The sequence below is a fragment of the Narcine bancroftii genome, chromosome 9 (assembly GCF_036971445.1).
Source record: "Narcine bancroftii isolate sNarBan1 chromosome 9, sNarBan1.hap1, whole genome shotgun sequence".
NCBI classification, from domain to species: domain Eukaryota; kingdom Metazoa; phylum Chordata; class Chondrichthyes; order Torpediniformes; family Narcinidae; genus Narcine; species Narcine bancroftii.
Window position 1 is genome coordinate 40347445 of NC_091477.1, and position 18342 is coordinate 40365786.

At 43.1% G+C, this 18342-nt stretch overlaps 1 protein-coding gene across 1 annotated transcript; it reads right to left on the reverse strand.

The window, feature by feature from the left end:
* Positions 1 to 10116: 10116 nt before the first annotated feature.
* On the reverse strand, positions 10117 to 14472 carry LOC138743459 (gastrotropin-like). Its single transcript, XM_069898874.1, has 4 exons — positions 14385 to 14472; positions 11881 to 12056; positions 10316 to 10405; positions 10117 to 10227 (listed from the first exon to the last, which is right to left on the reverse strand). The coding sequence occupies exons 1-4, from the start codon at positions 14449 to 14451 to the stop codon at positions 10174 to 10176; spliced, it is 387 nt and encodes a 128-aa protein (XP_069754975.1). The 5' UTR covers positions 14452 to 14472; the 3' UTR covers positions 10117 to 10173.
* Positions 14473 to 18342: the final 3870 nt, after the last annotated feature.

Below are 18342 nucleotides of genomic sequence, written 5' to 3' on the forward strand. Positions count from 1 at the left end.
CAATGAAAGCGTTCATCAGAGGGCAGATAATAAGTTATGTAACTAAGATGAAGAAGGTCTACAATCGGGAAATAGAACAGCTGGAAAGGGAAATAGCAAGTACAGAAAAAGAATTAGCAACAAGGGAAGATACAACAAAAAGAAGAGAATTGGCAGACAAAAAAATAAAATATGAAACACTACAAACATACAAGGTGGTGAAGAACATAATGAAGACAAAACAGAATTATGAGCTAGGAGAAAAAACACACAAAATACTAGCTTGGCAGCTTAAGACAGAACAAAAAGAATGGTATTGGCATCAAGGAAAAAGGACAAACAAATTACATATAACACGGAGGCTCCAGGACAGATCCTCAGAGATGTTGACACCCAGGAATTTGAACCTTCTCCACTACTGAGCCCTAAATGCGGACTGTGTTGAGTTCCCCCAACTTCCTCCTGAAGTTCGCAATCACCTCCTTGGTTTTGCTAACATTGAGCACAAGGTTGTTGGTGTGACACCACTCAATGAGCTGATCTCACTCCTTGTACACTTATTGCATTTTGTGATTCTGCCGGCACTTAAAAGGAAACCAAAAAGCTGTGAAAAATATTTATAAATTAAAGATCATTCAAGAACTATGAAGAGATTTAGAAATAAAAACAAATATTTGTGGGCAGCACAGAGCATGGCAGTGACACGGAGTGAGCACTTTACACTCATCTACTGAAGAAGAGGGTGTTGTCAATGTTATTTGTGTCCATAGTAGGGGCTTGGGGGTGAGGCAGAGATATTTTCCAGAATTCTACGAAGCAAAATGTTTGTGAAATGGGACTGAAGGTGCATACGCCAAGTTAAAGAACTCAGCATTTAACATGGAGTTCAGGTTCACATGCAAGCATTGTTTTGTTTAGCACTGAGGAGGATCCCCAGACTGTGTATAGATATTGCAGGATCTCAGAAGCATGATACAAGTGGCAATGATTTTTGTTACTATTGCAAGGAAGTGCTTTTTTTTTTGTTGCTGCCAATGGCTGTTTCCCATTGGTTAATCAATCAATTCATTACAATTCAATTGACAGATCTAAAATTAAATGGAAGCAGGATATTTAAAATACAAAAATAAAGTCAATTAAAGAAAACACTGAACCAGCCTTTGGACTTCCCTAAACCATCTCCCAGTATGAAGGACTGAATTGACATGGCAATAAGAAGGCATGTCCTTGGTGTTTGAATGCATTCATTCAAAATAGTCTCTCTTCCATTTTAGACAGTTGCTTCAGCTCCATCTCCATACCACCATTCTCATCTTCCCTTTGTCTTCTGATCACCCACTCCACCCTGTGTGACATCTTCCTCCAACTGACTTTTTCCTGCCCTTTTTCTCCATTGGTCTGGCATCTGGCTGCCCTGTCCAGGTTTCATCCTGACCTAGTCCACTGATTCCATATATTCCCCACCAACCCTGCAATCTTTACATTGGTTAAACATAGAAGAAGAGAAGCCAGTCTCCATAATGGGTTTCACTCAAAATGTTCACCATTCTTTTTCTCTCACTGATGCTGCTTGATCCACTGAGTTGCTCCAGCAGATTATGCTTAGCTGGCAGTTGTTTCCATTAGAATCAATGATTGGATGAACACCCTCTCCATTTTATTATTAAAGGACTCAAAAGTGATCCTCCCTTGATGCTTTACCCACTGACTCCAAGTGGCTGGTTGTGCTACTAGCCAGTGAGGCTCATTAGCTCTCAAAGCTGTCACTGAGATTAAATGTGGTTGCTTTTGACATCTGGAACATCTTTCAGTATATTACAAGATAGCACACCTGAACAATTTAAGTGGTATCAACTGGATATTTCTATCATTTACTATGCTCTCCTTTATCTTGAGGCAAATCAGTCAACTGAACAACTAATTCTCCTTTGGGCAGTGAGAAGATTCCTTTGCCAATTTTTTTCTCATACAGTAGTTGCGAGCTGTAACTATGCCTGGAGAAATCCTGCTAATATTGACATTGTTATTGCCAGCCTCAAGCTCGGGCAGCTAAATCAAGTATTAATATTGGACAGGGTCAGACAACAAAAAAAAACATGTGGATTAAAACTTAATTTTGAACAGTGAATAAAGATTTGCCTATGCAGCATTATTGAAGGTAAACAGTACACAAACATATTACAGAGAGGATATTCAGCATTCTTCAGTGGTTAAGCTGAAACATTCAAATTATTCTACAAACTGCAGAATGATACGAATCTGAATGAATTTCCTTTACAAAATTGGTGTTTTCCCTTTGCCTTGATGTGTGGAATTTCTGATGCAATAGGAAGAAAAATTTTGGTGGTGAGTGATTTAGGATCAGATGCTGTCAGTCACATGAGGTCCCTATTTAGGAAGCTATTATTTTAGTTGAATTTTTGCAAAAGGTTGTGTTTTTGGATTAAAATGGGAATGGGCTATCAATTTTGTGGCAGCAGACTGTGTGATTAATAATATTTAGTCTTAAGATGAAAACACATGTTTCAATTTTTTAATTTCATTTTTTATAGAGGTGCAAATTACACTGATTGGCTTTCTAAAAAGATAATGATAGACAATTTCAAGCTGAACACAAAAGATAATTTCAGATTTGCTGCATCATGTAGGAAGTTGGAGAAACATTTACTTAACTTTTATTGAATTTAGCATGTTTAATTGCATAATGATGCTGACACATGGTGCAAGTTTAACTCACCTGGAAATATTTTGCCACTGATTTTCTTTTGCACTCGGCATTTGATGCCTTGCTTGTCAATATCTAAAAATAGTTGGCCAGCACTGATGGATTCCAGTTGCCACTTTTCAATGGTCGCAATGTCCTGGTGAAACCTTTCACCATATTCATCACTGACATCTCCAAGATCACCAGGGAAGAAGTTCAAGTGCCAATCCAGAAAATGAATTTGTAATGACATGTTCCACTTCATGGTTTTGTCTGCTTGAAGTAGACTTTAAAAATGACAGGAAATCACAAAAATAGGCTATATCTAAAAAAAAAGTGATAAGAAAATTTTAGGGTGATTTTGTTGTGCCCAAAGTCCACAATAACACTTAAAAGTATTCAGGAAGCAAAATCTTCGCTGTTCAGTGTGGTTGCAATTTATTTAATTAGATAGGGCACTTAAAAATATTAGAAGCTATTCTAATGATACTTATCCTCACAATAGCTCAATTAATTATTAGACCATGTGCACTGAACCAATCTCATGAAAATATAAAATTTAATTTCCTCTAAGATCATCTAAATTGCCAGCAAATCATCAGTCAGTCTGCCAGAGCCGCTTAGAGCTACGGACTGACAAACTGCATGAGAAAGATGGAAGTTTTGTACCAACCAACCTCTGGCTCAAGCGATGAAGAACAAACTGTCCTCATTGATGACACTCGTCTCGATGCTACCAACAAGTTTTGGTTCCTGGGGCAGAGCAATAACATCCTCAGCTTCTCTCGATGTCGAGATTGAGTCAGGAACTAGAAAGGCCTGCGTGGCCTTTGATCAGCTGAAAGATCAGATTTGGTCACAGAATTTCAGGTTGGCCACCGAGTGCAAGGTGCACAGGGTCTTTGTCGTATCAGCCTTGCTATATGGATGTGAGAAGTGGTGCTCATATCAGCTTGACCAACGGCAGCAGCGTCACCTACTTCCTCTGATGAAGATCACCTGGTGAGACAAGTTCTCCAATGTCTTTTCTCGAGCTGAAATGGCAACAGTTTCAACCTTGGTGATGTCAGCCCAACTGCGCTGGGCAGGACACGTTGTCAGAATGCCTGTTCGAAGACTGCCCAAGGACATGTTGTACAGCCAACTGTCCAGTCGTTCCCAAAAACGAGGCCAGTGACTACAGTACAAGAATGTTCTGCACAGGAGCCTCAAGAAAGCTGACATTGTCCCATCAACATGGGAGGATCACTCACAGTGGAGGGACGTCATCAGAAAGATGTGGACGCTGCTAAGAAAAAGTCCAAAGAGGCAACAGAGGAAAGGCATAGTAAGTTCCACAACAGAGCTTCTGCCTGTTGCCCCTCCAGGCCTCACTTGCCAAGTATGTGGCAAGCAGTGTTCGTTAAATACTGGCCTGTACATCTATTCCAGGATACACATATCAAACTCCACATGCTGGGTTGCACTTATACTCCCAATGCTGACATATCTGAGAACCACGCTGGAGGGCGCTGGCATCACCTGGGCATCATGTGGTCCCCCAGCACGAGTTTCTGAGCCCCGTGCTGGAAGAAACCCCTGACGGCGCCTTTTTGGCTGGCTGCCCCGCTGCGTGGCTTACAAGCGGAGCCAGTATGCCTGCCTCGTGGTGAGCCACCACACAGTCCCCCCCACCCCCACCAGAACTGGCGCCAATGTCCTTTTTCGCCAGACGTCCTCGCTTCTTGGGCTGGGCAACGACCACGGGCTCAGTGGGATCGAGGTGCGCTGGCATCAGCCTGTCCATGTTAAACAGCTCCCACCTGCCGCCAATGTCCAGTGTGAATGTCGAGCCAGAATGCTAAACAACCCAGTATGGACCCTCGTACGGTCGCTGCAGAGGTACCGCGGTCGGGCCCCACTGAACGAAAACGTACACCACGGAAAGCAGTTCGCCGGGAATGTGAGACGGGTGGGTGCCATGCCTAGGTGGTGGTGGGGGTTTGAACGAATTCAAGTTTGCCCTGAGGTGAGGAAGTAGTGAGGGATTATGAGGTGCTTTGACAAACTCACCAGGTAGTGCCAGCGGCACACCGTAGACCAGCTCAGCTGATGATGCCTGCAGATCTTCCTTTGGAGTGGATTGGATGCCCAGGAGCACCCAAGGCAGTTCATCTGCCCAGTCAGGACTGGTGAAGCGGGCCATGAGTGCCGACTTAAGGTGGCGGTGCAGACGTTCGACCAATCCATTGGCCTGCAGGTGGTAGGCTGTGGTGCGGTGTAGCTGGATCCCCAACCTGTTGACGAGCTGTGCCCAGAGTGCAGATGTGAACTGGGCACCCTGATCGCTGGTGAGGTGACCCGGGACGTCGAACCGGGCGACCCAACCATGCAACAGTGCTTGGGAGCAGGAGTCGGTGGAGGGGTCTGGCATCGGGATCACCTCGGGCCAGCGAGTGGTGCAGTTTACCATCGTAAACAGGTAACGGTTGTCCCGGGAAATGGGTAAGGGCCCGACTATGTCCATGTGAATGTGGCTGATCTGTTCCCAGACGTACTCGAACTCCTGTACAGGCGCCCTAGTGTGCCTGTGCACCTTTGACGTCTGGCAATGGGTGCACATTCTGGCCCAGCCCGTGATCTGCTTCCGCAATCCATGCTATTCGAACCATTCTGCCACCATCCAGACTGTGGATTTGATGGACGGATGTGAAAGGTCGTGGATGTGATGGAAGACCTGCTTGTGCCACTCCTGGGGAACCACTGGCTGCGGGGAGATATCGCACAGGATGGTGCCTTCACCACTCGGAGTTGGGAGGTCTCAGAACCGCAGGCCCGTGATGGCGGTCTCCTCATCAGATTCCTGGTCCCGAGCGAGCTGGTCAAAGTCGAGGCCGTGCGTCAGCACGCAGATGGCCGGTCGTGAGAGTGCATCGGTAACCACATTGTCCTTCCCCGCCTTGTGCCAAATATCGGTAGTAAAGTCCGACACTAAGGAGAGGTAATGCTGCTGGCGGGCTGACCAGGGATCCTTTGCTATCGCGAGTGCCTGGGTGAGGGGATCATGGTCAGTGAAGATGGTAAAAGTCCTCCCCTCCAAAAAAATAGTGGAAATACCGCCAAGTACGTGCCCAGTAACTCACGGTCGAAGGCACTATACTTGCATTTCGGTGGGCGGAGCAGGCGGCTGAAGAATGCCAGCGGCTTCCAATGTTCATTCACCTGCTGCTCCATGACGGCACCGGCAGAGAGTGCCATATGCAGGTCGGTGTGCGGGTGAGCGAGCATGGTGGCCTTCGCGAGGGCGTCCTTGGTGGCCTCGAATGCGGCGCAGGCTTCTGGATTCCAAGCGACCTTCTTGTGTTTGGTCGTGAAGAGGGCGAATAGTGGCTGCATGATGCGCGCAGCTCCCGGGATGAAGCGGTTGTAAAAGTTGACCATACCGCAAACTCCTGCAGCCCCTTAATGCTGACTGGGCGTGGGAACTCCCTGATAGCAACAACCTTCGCAGTGACGGGCATGGCTCCTTTGGTCGTGATGGTATGGCCCAGGAACTGTATGGACTTTTTCCCGAACTGGCACTTGGCCGGGTTGATGTTAAGGCGGAAGTCGGCCAGCTGGGAGAAAAGGGAACGTAGATGGGCCTTGTGTTGCACCCGGTCCTTGCTGGAGATGAGGATGTTGTCCAAATAAATAAAGACGAAATCCAAGTACCTGCCCACAGAGTCCATGAGGCACTGGAAGGTCTGAGCGGCGTTCTTGAGCCCAAACGGCATGTGCAGGAATTAAAACAAGTTAAAGGGGGTGATGATGGCCATCTTGGGTATGTCCTCGGGTGCACCGGGATCTGGTGATATCCGCTCATAAGGTCAACCTTGGAGAAAACCTTCACATCATGCAGGTTGGCCGTAAAGTCTTGGATGTGAGGGATGGGGTAACAGTCAGGAACGGTTGCTTCGTTAAGCGTTGATAGTCTCCACATGGACGCCAGCTGCCAGAGGCTTTCAGGACCAGGAGGAACAGCGAGGCCCACGGGCTGTCAGACCGCCGAATGATCTCCAGCTCCAATAGGTGTGCAAACTCCTCCTTCACTACCTGGAGCTTGTCACGCAGGAGCCAGCGTGCCTTGGCGTGAACCGGTGGGCCCTGGGCAGGGATGTGGTGGAACACCCCATGGTGCGGTGAGGCAGTGGAGATCTGTGGCCTGAGGAGTGTCGGGAACTTGTCCAGGATTCGCTGGAACTTGTCTCTGGGCGTGCTGATCGTGGCCATCTGTGGTTGCTCCGAGCGGGAGGCGTCGAGGCGAACGGCCTGGAAGGTACGGGTGTCCAGCAGGCGCCTACCTCCGAATGTCCACCAGAAGCCCATGTGCGAGGAGGAAGTCTGCACCCAGGATGGCAGTTGGGAGGGACGAGATGGTGAACCTCCACGCGAAATCTGTTGGCTGATCTGGAAGTGTACTGTCTTGTCTCCATATGTCCAGATTGCCGTTACTTTGGCCAACAGAGGTGAGGTCCACGACATCGGTTCCTGGACTCTATGGCCATGGCCGGGATGACGCAGATCTGGGCTTCAGTGTCAACGAGGAACTGCCGGTAGAGGAGGCTGTGTCCTTGGCCAACCGCCGCAGCCATTAACAGTTGCTGGCCTGGTCATTTCCCTGGAACGAGCAGGGCTGACGACACTTCTGAGCCTTGGCTCCCCAGCGCTGGTGGTAGAAGTAGAGACTTGGAGCGGATGCAGTGGCCTTGGTTATGCTCTTTGGGGGCCCTGCAGGGGCCAGGTGCTCTACCAGGCTTGGCGTGGTCATGCCCGTGCCTCGTGACCTGCTGGACCACTGAGCCCTCTGGGAATCATGCGAGCCATAGCTCTTGGGCCTCCTGGGTGACATTCCTGATGTCGGTGAAGCTCTCCTGGACTAGCAGCGGCCAGATGTCCCCGGGCATATGGTCGAGGAAGATGCGTTCGAAGAGTGGGCAGTTGGTGTGATCTCCCATGAGCACGAGCATTTCATCCATCAGCTCCATCGGGGACCTGTCCCCCAGGGCGTCGAGGTGCAGCATCTGAGCAGCCCGCTGGTGTCTGGATAGTCCGAGGGACCTAGTAAGCACTCGCTTGATGGTCTCATATTTGTCCTCGGCGGTGCAGCACGCGTCTGGTGGAGGCCTGGTCCAGGGCAGTGACCACATGGTAGAATTTGGTCGTGTCAGAGTTGAAACTGAGCCTCCGGCTCCTGAACTCAGAATTCAGGCAGTTTCACAGCTATAGCGCTGATCCCAGGCTGGCTCATGATGGGTTCAAAGATGTTTGAACCAGTCGGGGTCACCAATTGTAGTGGCACCTACACTACTTCAGCAATAACACACACACACACACACACACACACACACACACACACACACACACACACACACACACACACACACACACACACACACACACACACACAACCAGATGTGTTTAGCTCAGTGAGCAGACTGGTTTATTGCAGGCTGCTGGGCTGCACTTGTACTCCCAGCAGCCCGGACCAAAGCACCAAATTTTGTAAATTCTGATTTTGAAGTGATCTGTGTAATCTATTCCATTTGTTGTTCTTTACCCTCGAAATCCACATTTTTATAGATCCCAGCCATATTGTTCACATTTAACTTGTTTTTTTTCTATTTTATTAAACTGCTTCTTATTTACCACTTTCAATACCCCCCATTTCTGAACTATTCTTTCCTTGGTAGTACTTGTCTCTACAGATTGTACAAACGCTTAGTTTTCCCGCTTTGGTGTTCCAACCTGGTATCTATCCTCTTGATATTATTTTAAACCCTCCTTTCTGGAAGTGTCATAAGGGTATTGAATATTGAGAATAATTCAACCCATCACCTTGAGCCAATGCCCCTGGAAACTGAAGCTTTTCCTTCCTAGCTATTTCTCCACCCATGCTATAACTTGTTTTCTTCTGTGTCCCACAAGGCTGTGATATTGGCAGTAGTCCATCTCCATTGCCCCAGTTTAAATCTTTCCCCTCCAAAGTCGATTATTCCTACGTGAACCAAATATTCTTCATACCAAGAGACCCTGGTGAATGCCTATCCCCTTGTTGGGATTCACTTCACCTTGAAGTTGACTGTCATTTCCTTTGGTATGTTTAGGAACTTTGCTGACATGATTGTTCTTTATAATAAATGTTATCAGGGTTTTCCACAGGGAGTATCCCATCGAACACATGCACTTTTTTAATATGAGAATTTTGGCCAAGCTAATCTTGAATTCTTGACCATATGCCCAAGATTAACTGATCCTAGCTGGATTGTGAATTGAAACTGAAAATCTATACTTAACCCATTAAATCATTACAGGTCTGGTTATTGAATGCATGACTTGTACACCCGATACACATGGATTGAGCATTTGTGAGACAGGTAGGATGGTTGGAAATGGATTTTCTGGCTACTACAAGGTTACAGTGGGGTGGGAGTAGGGCATTTCCATGCGTCTTTATTCCTCCCCACCAATCCCCTCCCTCTCTGATTTTAAACAATCAAGGACTCGGTCACACCAAACTGAGCTGGAAGCCTTGAGTCATTGAAGCTGGCTGGAGGCCACTCTCCCACATCCCCTTGCTCTCTCATCACAGCTGATTCTGAGATCCTTTTCTACACACTGTTCTTGTTCATTTCCAACTTGCCAACTGTTCAGATTAGGGACAGTTCTCAGGAACAGAACCCCATTGTAACATGGGGACTTCCTACATACACATGACTTCAGGTTATTCTCATCTGAGTTTTTAAAACAAAAGTGTTTAATAGTTCTCTTTTTCTCCATTTGCCAAGTTGTTTTATGAAGGCCATGAATGATGCTGGTTTAGATTCCATGAGTATTTGCATACCAACTATTCTTTCAAGTGTCTTAACTTCGACCTTCCTGCACCTAAAAGTGTTTCATGCTGGATTACACTCTCCCTCCCCTACTCAACTCTCACTTTTCCTCTCCTGCCCTCTCCATGTCCAATGATCACCTTTTGTCAGTACTCCTTCCCCCTGCCATTTCTTTCCTCTCTCCAAGCATTTATACTCTGGCACGTTCCTGCTTTTTGCTCACACCTTGAAGAGGCCTAAAATGTCGGTTTTATATCTTTACCTTCGATGGATGCTGTGAGGCCGGCTGAGTTCCTCCAGCATTTCTGTGCTTTTACTAAGCCCTCTCCTATATCTCATTTGGACTTCTTTCCAAGCCTTTTCCAAATGGGTTTCCTTGCACCTACAGCATCAGAGCGCAATTCACTTTCTGGGAACTGATGAAACAAATGTAATCGGAGAAGGGAATGGTTGAGATTATCAGTTCCTGTGCGAGCCAGTACAATTCCTGAATGGTTAGGATGTACCATTTAAATACATAGTACAGTTAAAGACAAGAAGCAGCCAGATTCCAGGAATGATGTAACTTTAATATACAGCAGGAAAAACAATGCACAATGGAAATGCATTTTTCATCCCAAAAGGAGTAATGATGTTTTGTTAGGCGATTTTCTTGCTAATTCTCTTATAAACCACACCACCACATGTTGAAATCTGCCAGAAAAAAAACCATAAAAATGGCATATGCGTAATTTTCAGCTTATATTTGAAATTTAATTTTAACTCAAAAAAAATCACTTACCTCAACGAGATTTCCTCCTGAGATCTCTGAAGTGTGGTGATAGTTTGGAAAGTCACAAACGAGTGCATTTCCTTCCATTTTGACTGTTGCCTGATTTATTTAAACAAAAAATCCAAAGGGAGAGTTGAACAGAGTCAGCATTTTGTGATTTTTTTTTCCATTCAATTTTCAAGGAAAATCTTTATTTTAAATTCAAATTTGGACATAACAGTACAGTAAATGGCCAGCCTGTGCCACCCAATTTGCACCAAATTTGTTTTGAACAGTGAGAGGATACCGCAGCCCCCAGGGAAAATCAATGCAGGCGCTGACAGCGCGGGATTAGAACCCAGGTCCCAATCACTGCCACTGTAAAGGGGTTGCACTAACTGCTACGCCAACCATATTGCCTATTTGCAACAATCAGATCATTTTTTTTAAAGTAGTTTCTAAAATTTAGATTTGTTATAAATGAAATAACATTGAATCACCTCAGATGAAATATGCATTTGTATTGTTCACTACAGAATGGGAAAGATGGAATCCAACAGCAGAGGTTCTTGCTGCCGGCATTCAGAAGAACAACCTAAGACATTAAGTTTGCCTCAATGGCTAAATATTAGATCCTAATATTAACCACTAACACGTTGGTAGGCATGAATGTGTAGAGCGGTGCAATTATGGTGTTATTTCTTACTCAGCCATTGAGCATTTTCAGGATGTACAATACCATTTTACCCCAGAAAATGTTAAATAGGAATCTTTAGCTGACAGAGTAAATGTTCATTTTTGAGTAATTTTAGCACTGATCCCATGTGGAAGTGCTGGTTCAGTGATTAAAAAGGTGGATATTTGATAATAATTGTCTCCTTACTTAGTTTTATTTGTTAATGCTTTGCTCACTCACAAGATATTATCTTAATAAACATGAAAATATTTTCTGTTATCAGGTAAAACCTTTTCTCGGCTCACTGATTTTGAAGACACAGAGAATGAGTAAGACACAGAGACCTGGAAATTCATTAGCTCCATATCAAATGCAATGAAACAATGACATTTCATTGCTTATATTAACCCTCTGAGACCTTGGGTTTAAGCATCTAGAGTATAGGGAGAGATTGAACAGATTAGGTCTTTATTCTTTGGAGCGTAGAAGGTTGAGAGGGGATTTGATAGAAGTATTTAAGATTATGAAAGGGATAGACAGAGTGGATGTGGATAGACTATTTCCGTTAAGAGGAGGAAAGATTAAAACAAGAGGACATGAGTTAAGAATTAAGGGGCAGAGGTTTAGAGGTAACATGAGGGGGAACTTCTTTACTCAGAGAGTGGTAGCCGTGTGGAATGAGCTTCCGGGAGAAATAGTGGCGGTGGAGTCAATTGTATTATTTAAGAAAAGGTTGGACAGGTATATGGATGAGAAAAAGATGGAGGGTTATGGGCATTGTGCAGGGAGGTGGGACTAGAAAGGGGTGTTTGGTTCGGTGCGGACTAGAAGGGCCTAATGGCCTGTTTCCGTGCTGTAATTGTTATGTTATGTTATTGTAGGGAGGGAATCTTCCTCAGCTTTGGTCTGATCTTCTCACCTTGAATTTTTTGCCATCCATGGTTTCCATCTCTGATTCCTGGCCAACAGCAAATGCATTCTTCATGGATTTTCCTCCAGGATAAATTTGGGTCCAGGTAAAATCATTTCCATTTTGGGTGACCTCCGTAATGACCTTCGCATTCCTTCCCTTCTCAATGATATCACCAGAATACTCTGAGGGGAAATAATTAAGCTTATGTTGACTTCCACATTTTTAATTTCTAACTTGCTTTAAAAAGTTTTTATTTTTGGTTCATATAATTTTTTTTTCCTCAAAATATATATGCTTGGCAGCTGTGGCTTTCATGCACTCACTACTGAATGTTTAGTTCTTTTGTCAAGGTTAGAATATAAGAAAAGAGGGTACTGCTTAGAACAGTGATAGAGAGCCAAGGTGGGTAATAGTTGGCTGTGTTATTTTGTGTTTCTGATTATATAAGTTAATTAGAAATTCAATCCTAATTGTCAAAAAATGGTAGATGAATGAAATTTAAAGCTCAGACAATGTTGAATGACTCTTTGTGAAAGGTGATATGAATTGTTTCATAAACAAGGCATACACAGGTTATATACCACGCCCCAAAAGTTAAATAAATGGGACCCAACAGGATCAGACAGATGTTTTCGCTGTAAGAAGGAAACGGGAATTTGGGCATGTGAGAAAGTGGAAACGTTTTGGGAAGATCTAAACCAGATGTTAAATAAAATCACAAAAAGCAACATACCAAAAAATCCAGAGATTTTTCTTCTAAGTAATATAAGAAGTAAAGAACTTGGACTCGACTTGGATTGAGCACAAAAAATATTTATTATGATAGCCTTAGCTGGAGCAAAAAAATGTATTATGTCAACCTGGAAATCAGAAGATAGCCTGAGAGTACAGCAATGGTACATAGAAATGAATAAATGTATTCCATTGGAAAAAATAACATATAATTTAAGAAATAACATCACAGTATTCGAACAAATTTGGGAACTGTACATGGAACACCACAGGGAAGTCCTACCGCGGACCTCCACCCCCTAAAATGACAGAAGGAGAAGAAGACGAAATGAACTGACTCAGTGTGTAAAAGTAGAAGACACAAATTTCTTGTTTATTTTCATTGTTTAATGGGTTTAATGTATCATATATGTTGAACGTTGAGTGGGTGGGGGGGGTGAAGGAGGGAGGGAAAGGAGGGGGGAAAAGGGGAGAAAATGACACTATATATTCAAGAAGGAAATGTTTGTGTGTATTTTGGTCAGTATGGTTCATAGTGTGAAAAATAAAAAAAATTAAAAAAACAAGGCAAAAGGAGTGGCATGTGGAGAATGATGCATAAATGATTAAGGAAGAATGTGAAAGAATCTCCAGCAGATAATAATATCAGAACCACTGATGTTGTCTTTTTTAAACAATAGAATTTATCAAGTTGAGAGGGATCACTGATCAGACTGTTCAGCATTTAATTTTGGTGTCAACAACAATGAAATTTAAATAAATATAGAAGAAAACCTAAGGCCCCTATTGTCAGAAGTAGAGGTAGTTTGCATTGAAATGTTCCTCGGTTACTTGGGTTAAATGAGCATTCATATAAATGGCTGCACTCTGCTTCCAAACTTCAGTTCGATGGATTCGACCGGCCAATATTATGTTCCATGTTTAGTGTAAAACAAAAAAAAACTGAGCAGGCTGGAACCCCGATAGAAAAGCAATACTCAGAAAGTCAGATAGCAGTGGAGTGGGTAACGGAGACAGTCTGTCAAGTTGATGACCTTCATTTTCTGCTGAAAGGTCATTGATCTAATATCCCCATAGGTGCTACCTCACTATGAGTAGTTCCAACATTTTCTTTTATTGGTAAATTTTCCTGAAGAAAACTGAGATTCTTATGACTTACTGAATGAAAACTTTCAGCCTGCTCCAATTATTCTGCAAAGATTTTCAAGCTGTGCAGTATTTTAATTGACTGTTTATGCTAGTTCTATCAAGATTTTAAAAAGTTAAATTAAATTTTGAATTCACGAACAGTTTTGTGAGATGAAAGAAACTTGAAAGGACATCAACTCACCTTTAAATCTGACTTGCCCTTTATCTGCCACAAAGATCAGAACCAAAAACAATTTTTCAGAACTGTGTGACAGTTAGGTTCCTCTGCAAACTCAGCTAAAACTGGTGATAAGTGTAACAATGTGAGCAAGAAATTATTACCAGCTACAGCTCTGTGACAAGCCTTTGAAAATCCAGTCTTTCCCTAAAGGTTTCAACGCACCTATGTGTTGCACTACTGCCTCTGCATCTTGTGCGACGAAGGTGATGCAAAAATGTTGGCCTCAAATTACCATTCCCATTTTGCATTCATCTCTGGTACAAAGTACAGTGAAGCAAAACTTACAAGATCCTTTGTAGTTCAATTCTGTACCCCTAAAATGGCCATCATTTGCACAAATATAACTTCTTAACTGTACCTAATACAATCCTTTTGACCCATCTATGAATGTGAATTGACATAAACTTACTTAGTATCTTCATAAAATCGTCATAGTTTTCCTGACTTGTAACTTCGTATTTGCCAGTGAAAGCCATGATGATGAGGTTCCAATCAGGTGGAGTCTGGAGATGAAGAAGTCAGTGAGTGTAGTGACCAAGCTGCCTGATTATATATACAGACCCAGCAGTCACACCTTAGTGATTTATTAACCAGATTTTTTTATTTTCCTTTCTGTAATATGAGGCAATTGCATAATTTTATGCCATTAAATGTATAATGTCATTGACACCAAAGTCATTGTCCTTCAACTTGACTCCTCTAAATGTGAACTGGAGTAACTTTGCAAGAAAAGCCTCAGATAAAATAGAAATGTACAGCAAGTCAGCTGACTAAAGGCAAACCAACAATTCACCTCTTAAGTTTTAGAACGATGGAACAAAGCATACAAAATATGCACCGTGTTTTCTTTCATATCGTAAAACAGTGGCAGAGCACAAAAAATGCCATTCAGCCTATCGAACCTTTGCCAGCTCTTTAAAACAGCAATGAAATTCATCCCCTTTTCCACTCTGTTCCCATTACCCTCCTATTTAAGAAAGAATTGGAAGGCTGTTAAAGGCCCAAATGCCAACCGGCGTGTGTTTGGTAAATAGGAGCAGAAAAATGCTCTGCCAGCATTCTTGTCTAGTATCGCTCAACAATTTAGCCTGTAAGTATTTGGACTGCAAACCTTGGACTTTCTCATCTGAAGACCACAGTCAGTAGGAATTGGAAACAATGTCTCCTCTTCACTGATTATCAACACAGGCGCATCCTAAGGATGCATACTCAGCCCATTGTACTGTGTGGCCAGACACAATTCCAATGCCATCTACAAGTTTGCTGGTGACCCCACAGTTGTCAGCAGAATCACAAATGGCAACAAGGAAGAGTACAAGTGGGAGATAGATCAGCTTTTTAAATGGTGTCACACCAACAACCTTGCACTCAGTTAGCAAAACCCAGGAGAATGATTGTGGACTTCAGGAGGAAGTCAGGAGAACACGACCCAGTTCTCATCGAGGACTCCGTAGTGGAGAGGGTCAAGAACTTTAAATTCCTGGATGTCAATAACTTCAAGGATCTGTCCTGGAGCCTCCACGTTGATGCAATCACCAAGAAGGCTCGCCAGATGCTATACTTTGTGAGGTGTTTGAGGACTTTCTCAGGACAAGAATAAACTCCAGAGGGTTGTTAACTCTACCTGTGACATCACAGACACCAGACTTCACTCCATTGAGGACATGTTCACAAGGCGGTCTTAAAAAAAAAAGCAGCCTCTATCCTCAAAGACTCCCACCACCCAGGCCATGACCTCTTCACTCTGCTACCATCGAGAAAAATGTACAGGAGCCTGAAGACAAGGACTCAACGGCACAAGGAGAACTTCTTCCCCGCTGCCATCAGATTCCTGAATAATCAGTGAACCAACGACACTGCCTTACTTTTCGTTCACAATTATTTTTACTTTTTTATAGTAATGTTGTAAGATGATTATAATATGAATGTTTGCTCTATGATGCTGTTGTAAAATATCAAATTTCATGACTTGTTCATGACAATAAATTCTGATTCTCTTAGCCTTGGGCTGTCTATTTTCCTTGAAGCTTCTGGGTTGATGTTTCTCCACCTGCTATGGAAGCACAGATCAGTGCAAAGGATTTTTCTGTCAATCATAGCCCACCTGCCAAGTGGGATCTCTCTTAGAATGTCTCTTTGGGACAATGGATGAGCAGTAGTTCCTTCCACAGGCTCACTGAGCTGATGTTACACAACATATTCTGCCTGCTACAGTGACACTTATTTAAAAAAAAACACCTTTTCAAGAACCTCAATATTTTAATTTGATTTTTGATTCCACAAGCTATTTCCCTTTGAAAGTACTCTTGGATTGTCCAATGGATGCAATTGGTAATTGCACCACGCTAGTAAAATAAATGTGTTTTGCATGTAAAATTCCTAAAGACCTCCAACACTAATATTTACTTCATCCTATGTTTGGGTCTGTTGTAGACTCATTGATGAGAATTAGAGAAACACAAGATCTGTAGATTTTGGAATCTATGAGCAAATAATAAGAAGCTGGAGGAACTCGGTGGATGAGGCAGCATCCATGGAGAGAAATGGTCAGAAAATGACTATTTCTCTACACTTGATTTAAAAATTGCTTATTATGGTTGGTTAACCATATAACCATTTACAGCACAGAAACAGGCCAGTTTGGCCCTACTAGTCCATGCCAAACATCTTCTCCCACCTAGTCCCACTGACCCGCATTTGGCCTATAACCCTCCACACATCTCTCATTCATATACCTATCCAACCTTTCCTTGACTATTAACATCGATCTCGCTTCTACCACCTCTGCCGGAAGTTCATTCCACACCCCCATCACCCTCTGAGTGAAGAAATTCCCCCTTTTGTTTCCCGCTTTTACTCTCAATCCATGCCCTCTTGTTTGAATGTCCCCCACTCTCAGTGGAAAAAGCCTATTCACATCGACTTTATCTGTCCCCCTTATAATTTTGAATACCTCTATCAAATCACCCCTCAACCTTCTGTGCTCGAGGGAATAAAGTCCCAGACTGCTCAACCTTTCCCTGTACTGAAACCCTGGCAAAATTCTCGTAAACCTCCTCTGCACTATCTCAATACTGTTTATATCCTTCCTGTAATTCGGTGACCGAAACAGCACACAATATTCCAAATTTGGCCTCACCAATGCCTTATACAATTTCAACATGACATCCCAACCTCTGTATTGTATACTCTGATTTATGAAAGCCAACATACTAAATGCCTTTTTCACCACTCTATCCACATGTGATTCAAATTTCAGGGAATAATGTACCATGACTCCTAAATCCCTACCAAAATGTAGCACCTCAGATTTATCAGTATTAAACTCCATCTGCCATCTTTCAGCCCACCCTTCCAACTATCCTATATCACCCTGTAAGCTTTGATAATCTTCTTCACTGTCCACAACACTGCCAACCTTTGTATCATCTGCAAATTTACTAATCTAATTTGCCACCCTATCATCTAGATCATTAATATATATGACAAACAGCAGTGGACCCAGTACCAATCCCTGAGGCACTCCACTAGACACCGGCCTTCAAGCAATTTTCCACCACTACTCTGTCATCTCCCATCCAACCATTGTAGAATCCATTTCACTACTTCATCAGTAATACCTAATGCTTCCACCTTCCTTACTAAACTCTTATGGGGAAGCCTTTACCAAAGTCCAAATAGACAACATCCACCACCTTCCCTCATCAATCTTTTTAGTTAGCTCCTCAAAAAACTCTAAGATTTGTTAGTCATGATCTACCATGTACAAAACTATGGTGACTACTCCGAATCAACCTGTCTTTCCAAAAAAGTTTTATATACCTTCTCTAAGAACACTCTCCATTAATTTACCCCCCACCAACATCAGACTTAAAGGCCTATAATTACCAGGTTTACTTTGGATCATTTTTTTGAACAGCAGAACAACATGAGCCACCCTCCAGTACTCTGGCACTTCCCCTGTGGCCAGTGACAATTTAAATATTTCTGTCAACGCCCCCACTATTTGTTCAATAACCTCCTTTAGGATACTAAGGAATATTTTGTCAGGACCTGAAGATTTATCCACCTTGATCTTTTTCAATATAGCCAAAACTACCTCCTCATTAATTCTTATATTATCCATGACCTCTTTACCATATTTCTTCACTTCATCTGATTCAATATTCTTTTCCTTAGTGGATACTGAAGAAAAAAAAAATCATTTAAAATTTCACCTATCTCCTCTGGCTTCTCACGGAGCCTACCCCCTCATCTACAAATGATCCAATTTTATCCCTCTCTATTGTTTTACTTTTAATGTACCTATAGAAACCCTTGAATTTATTTTTATTGCCAAGGCAGCTTCATATCTCCTTTCAGCTTTT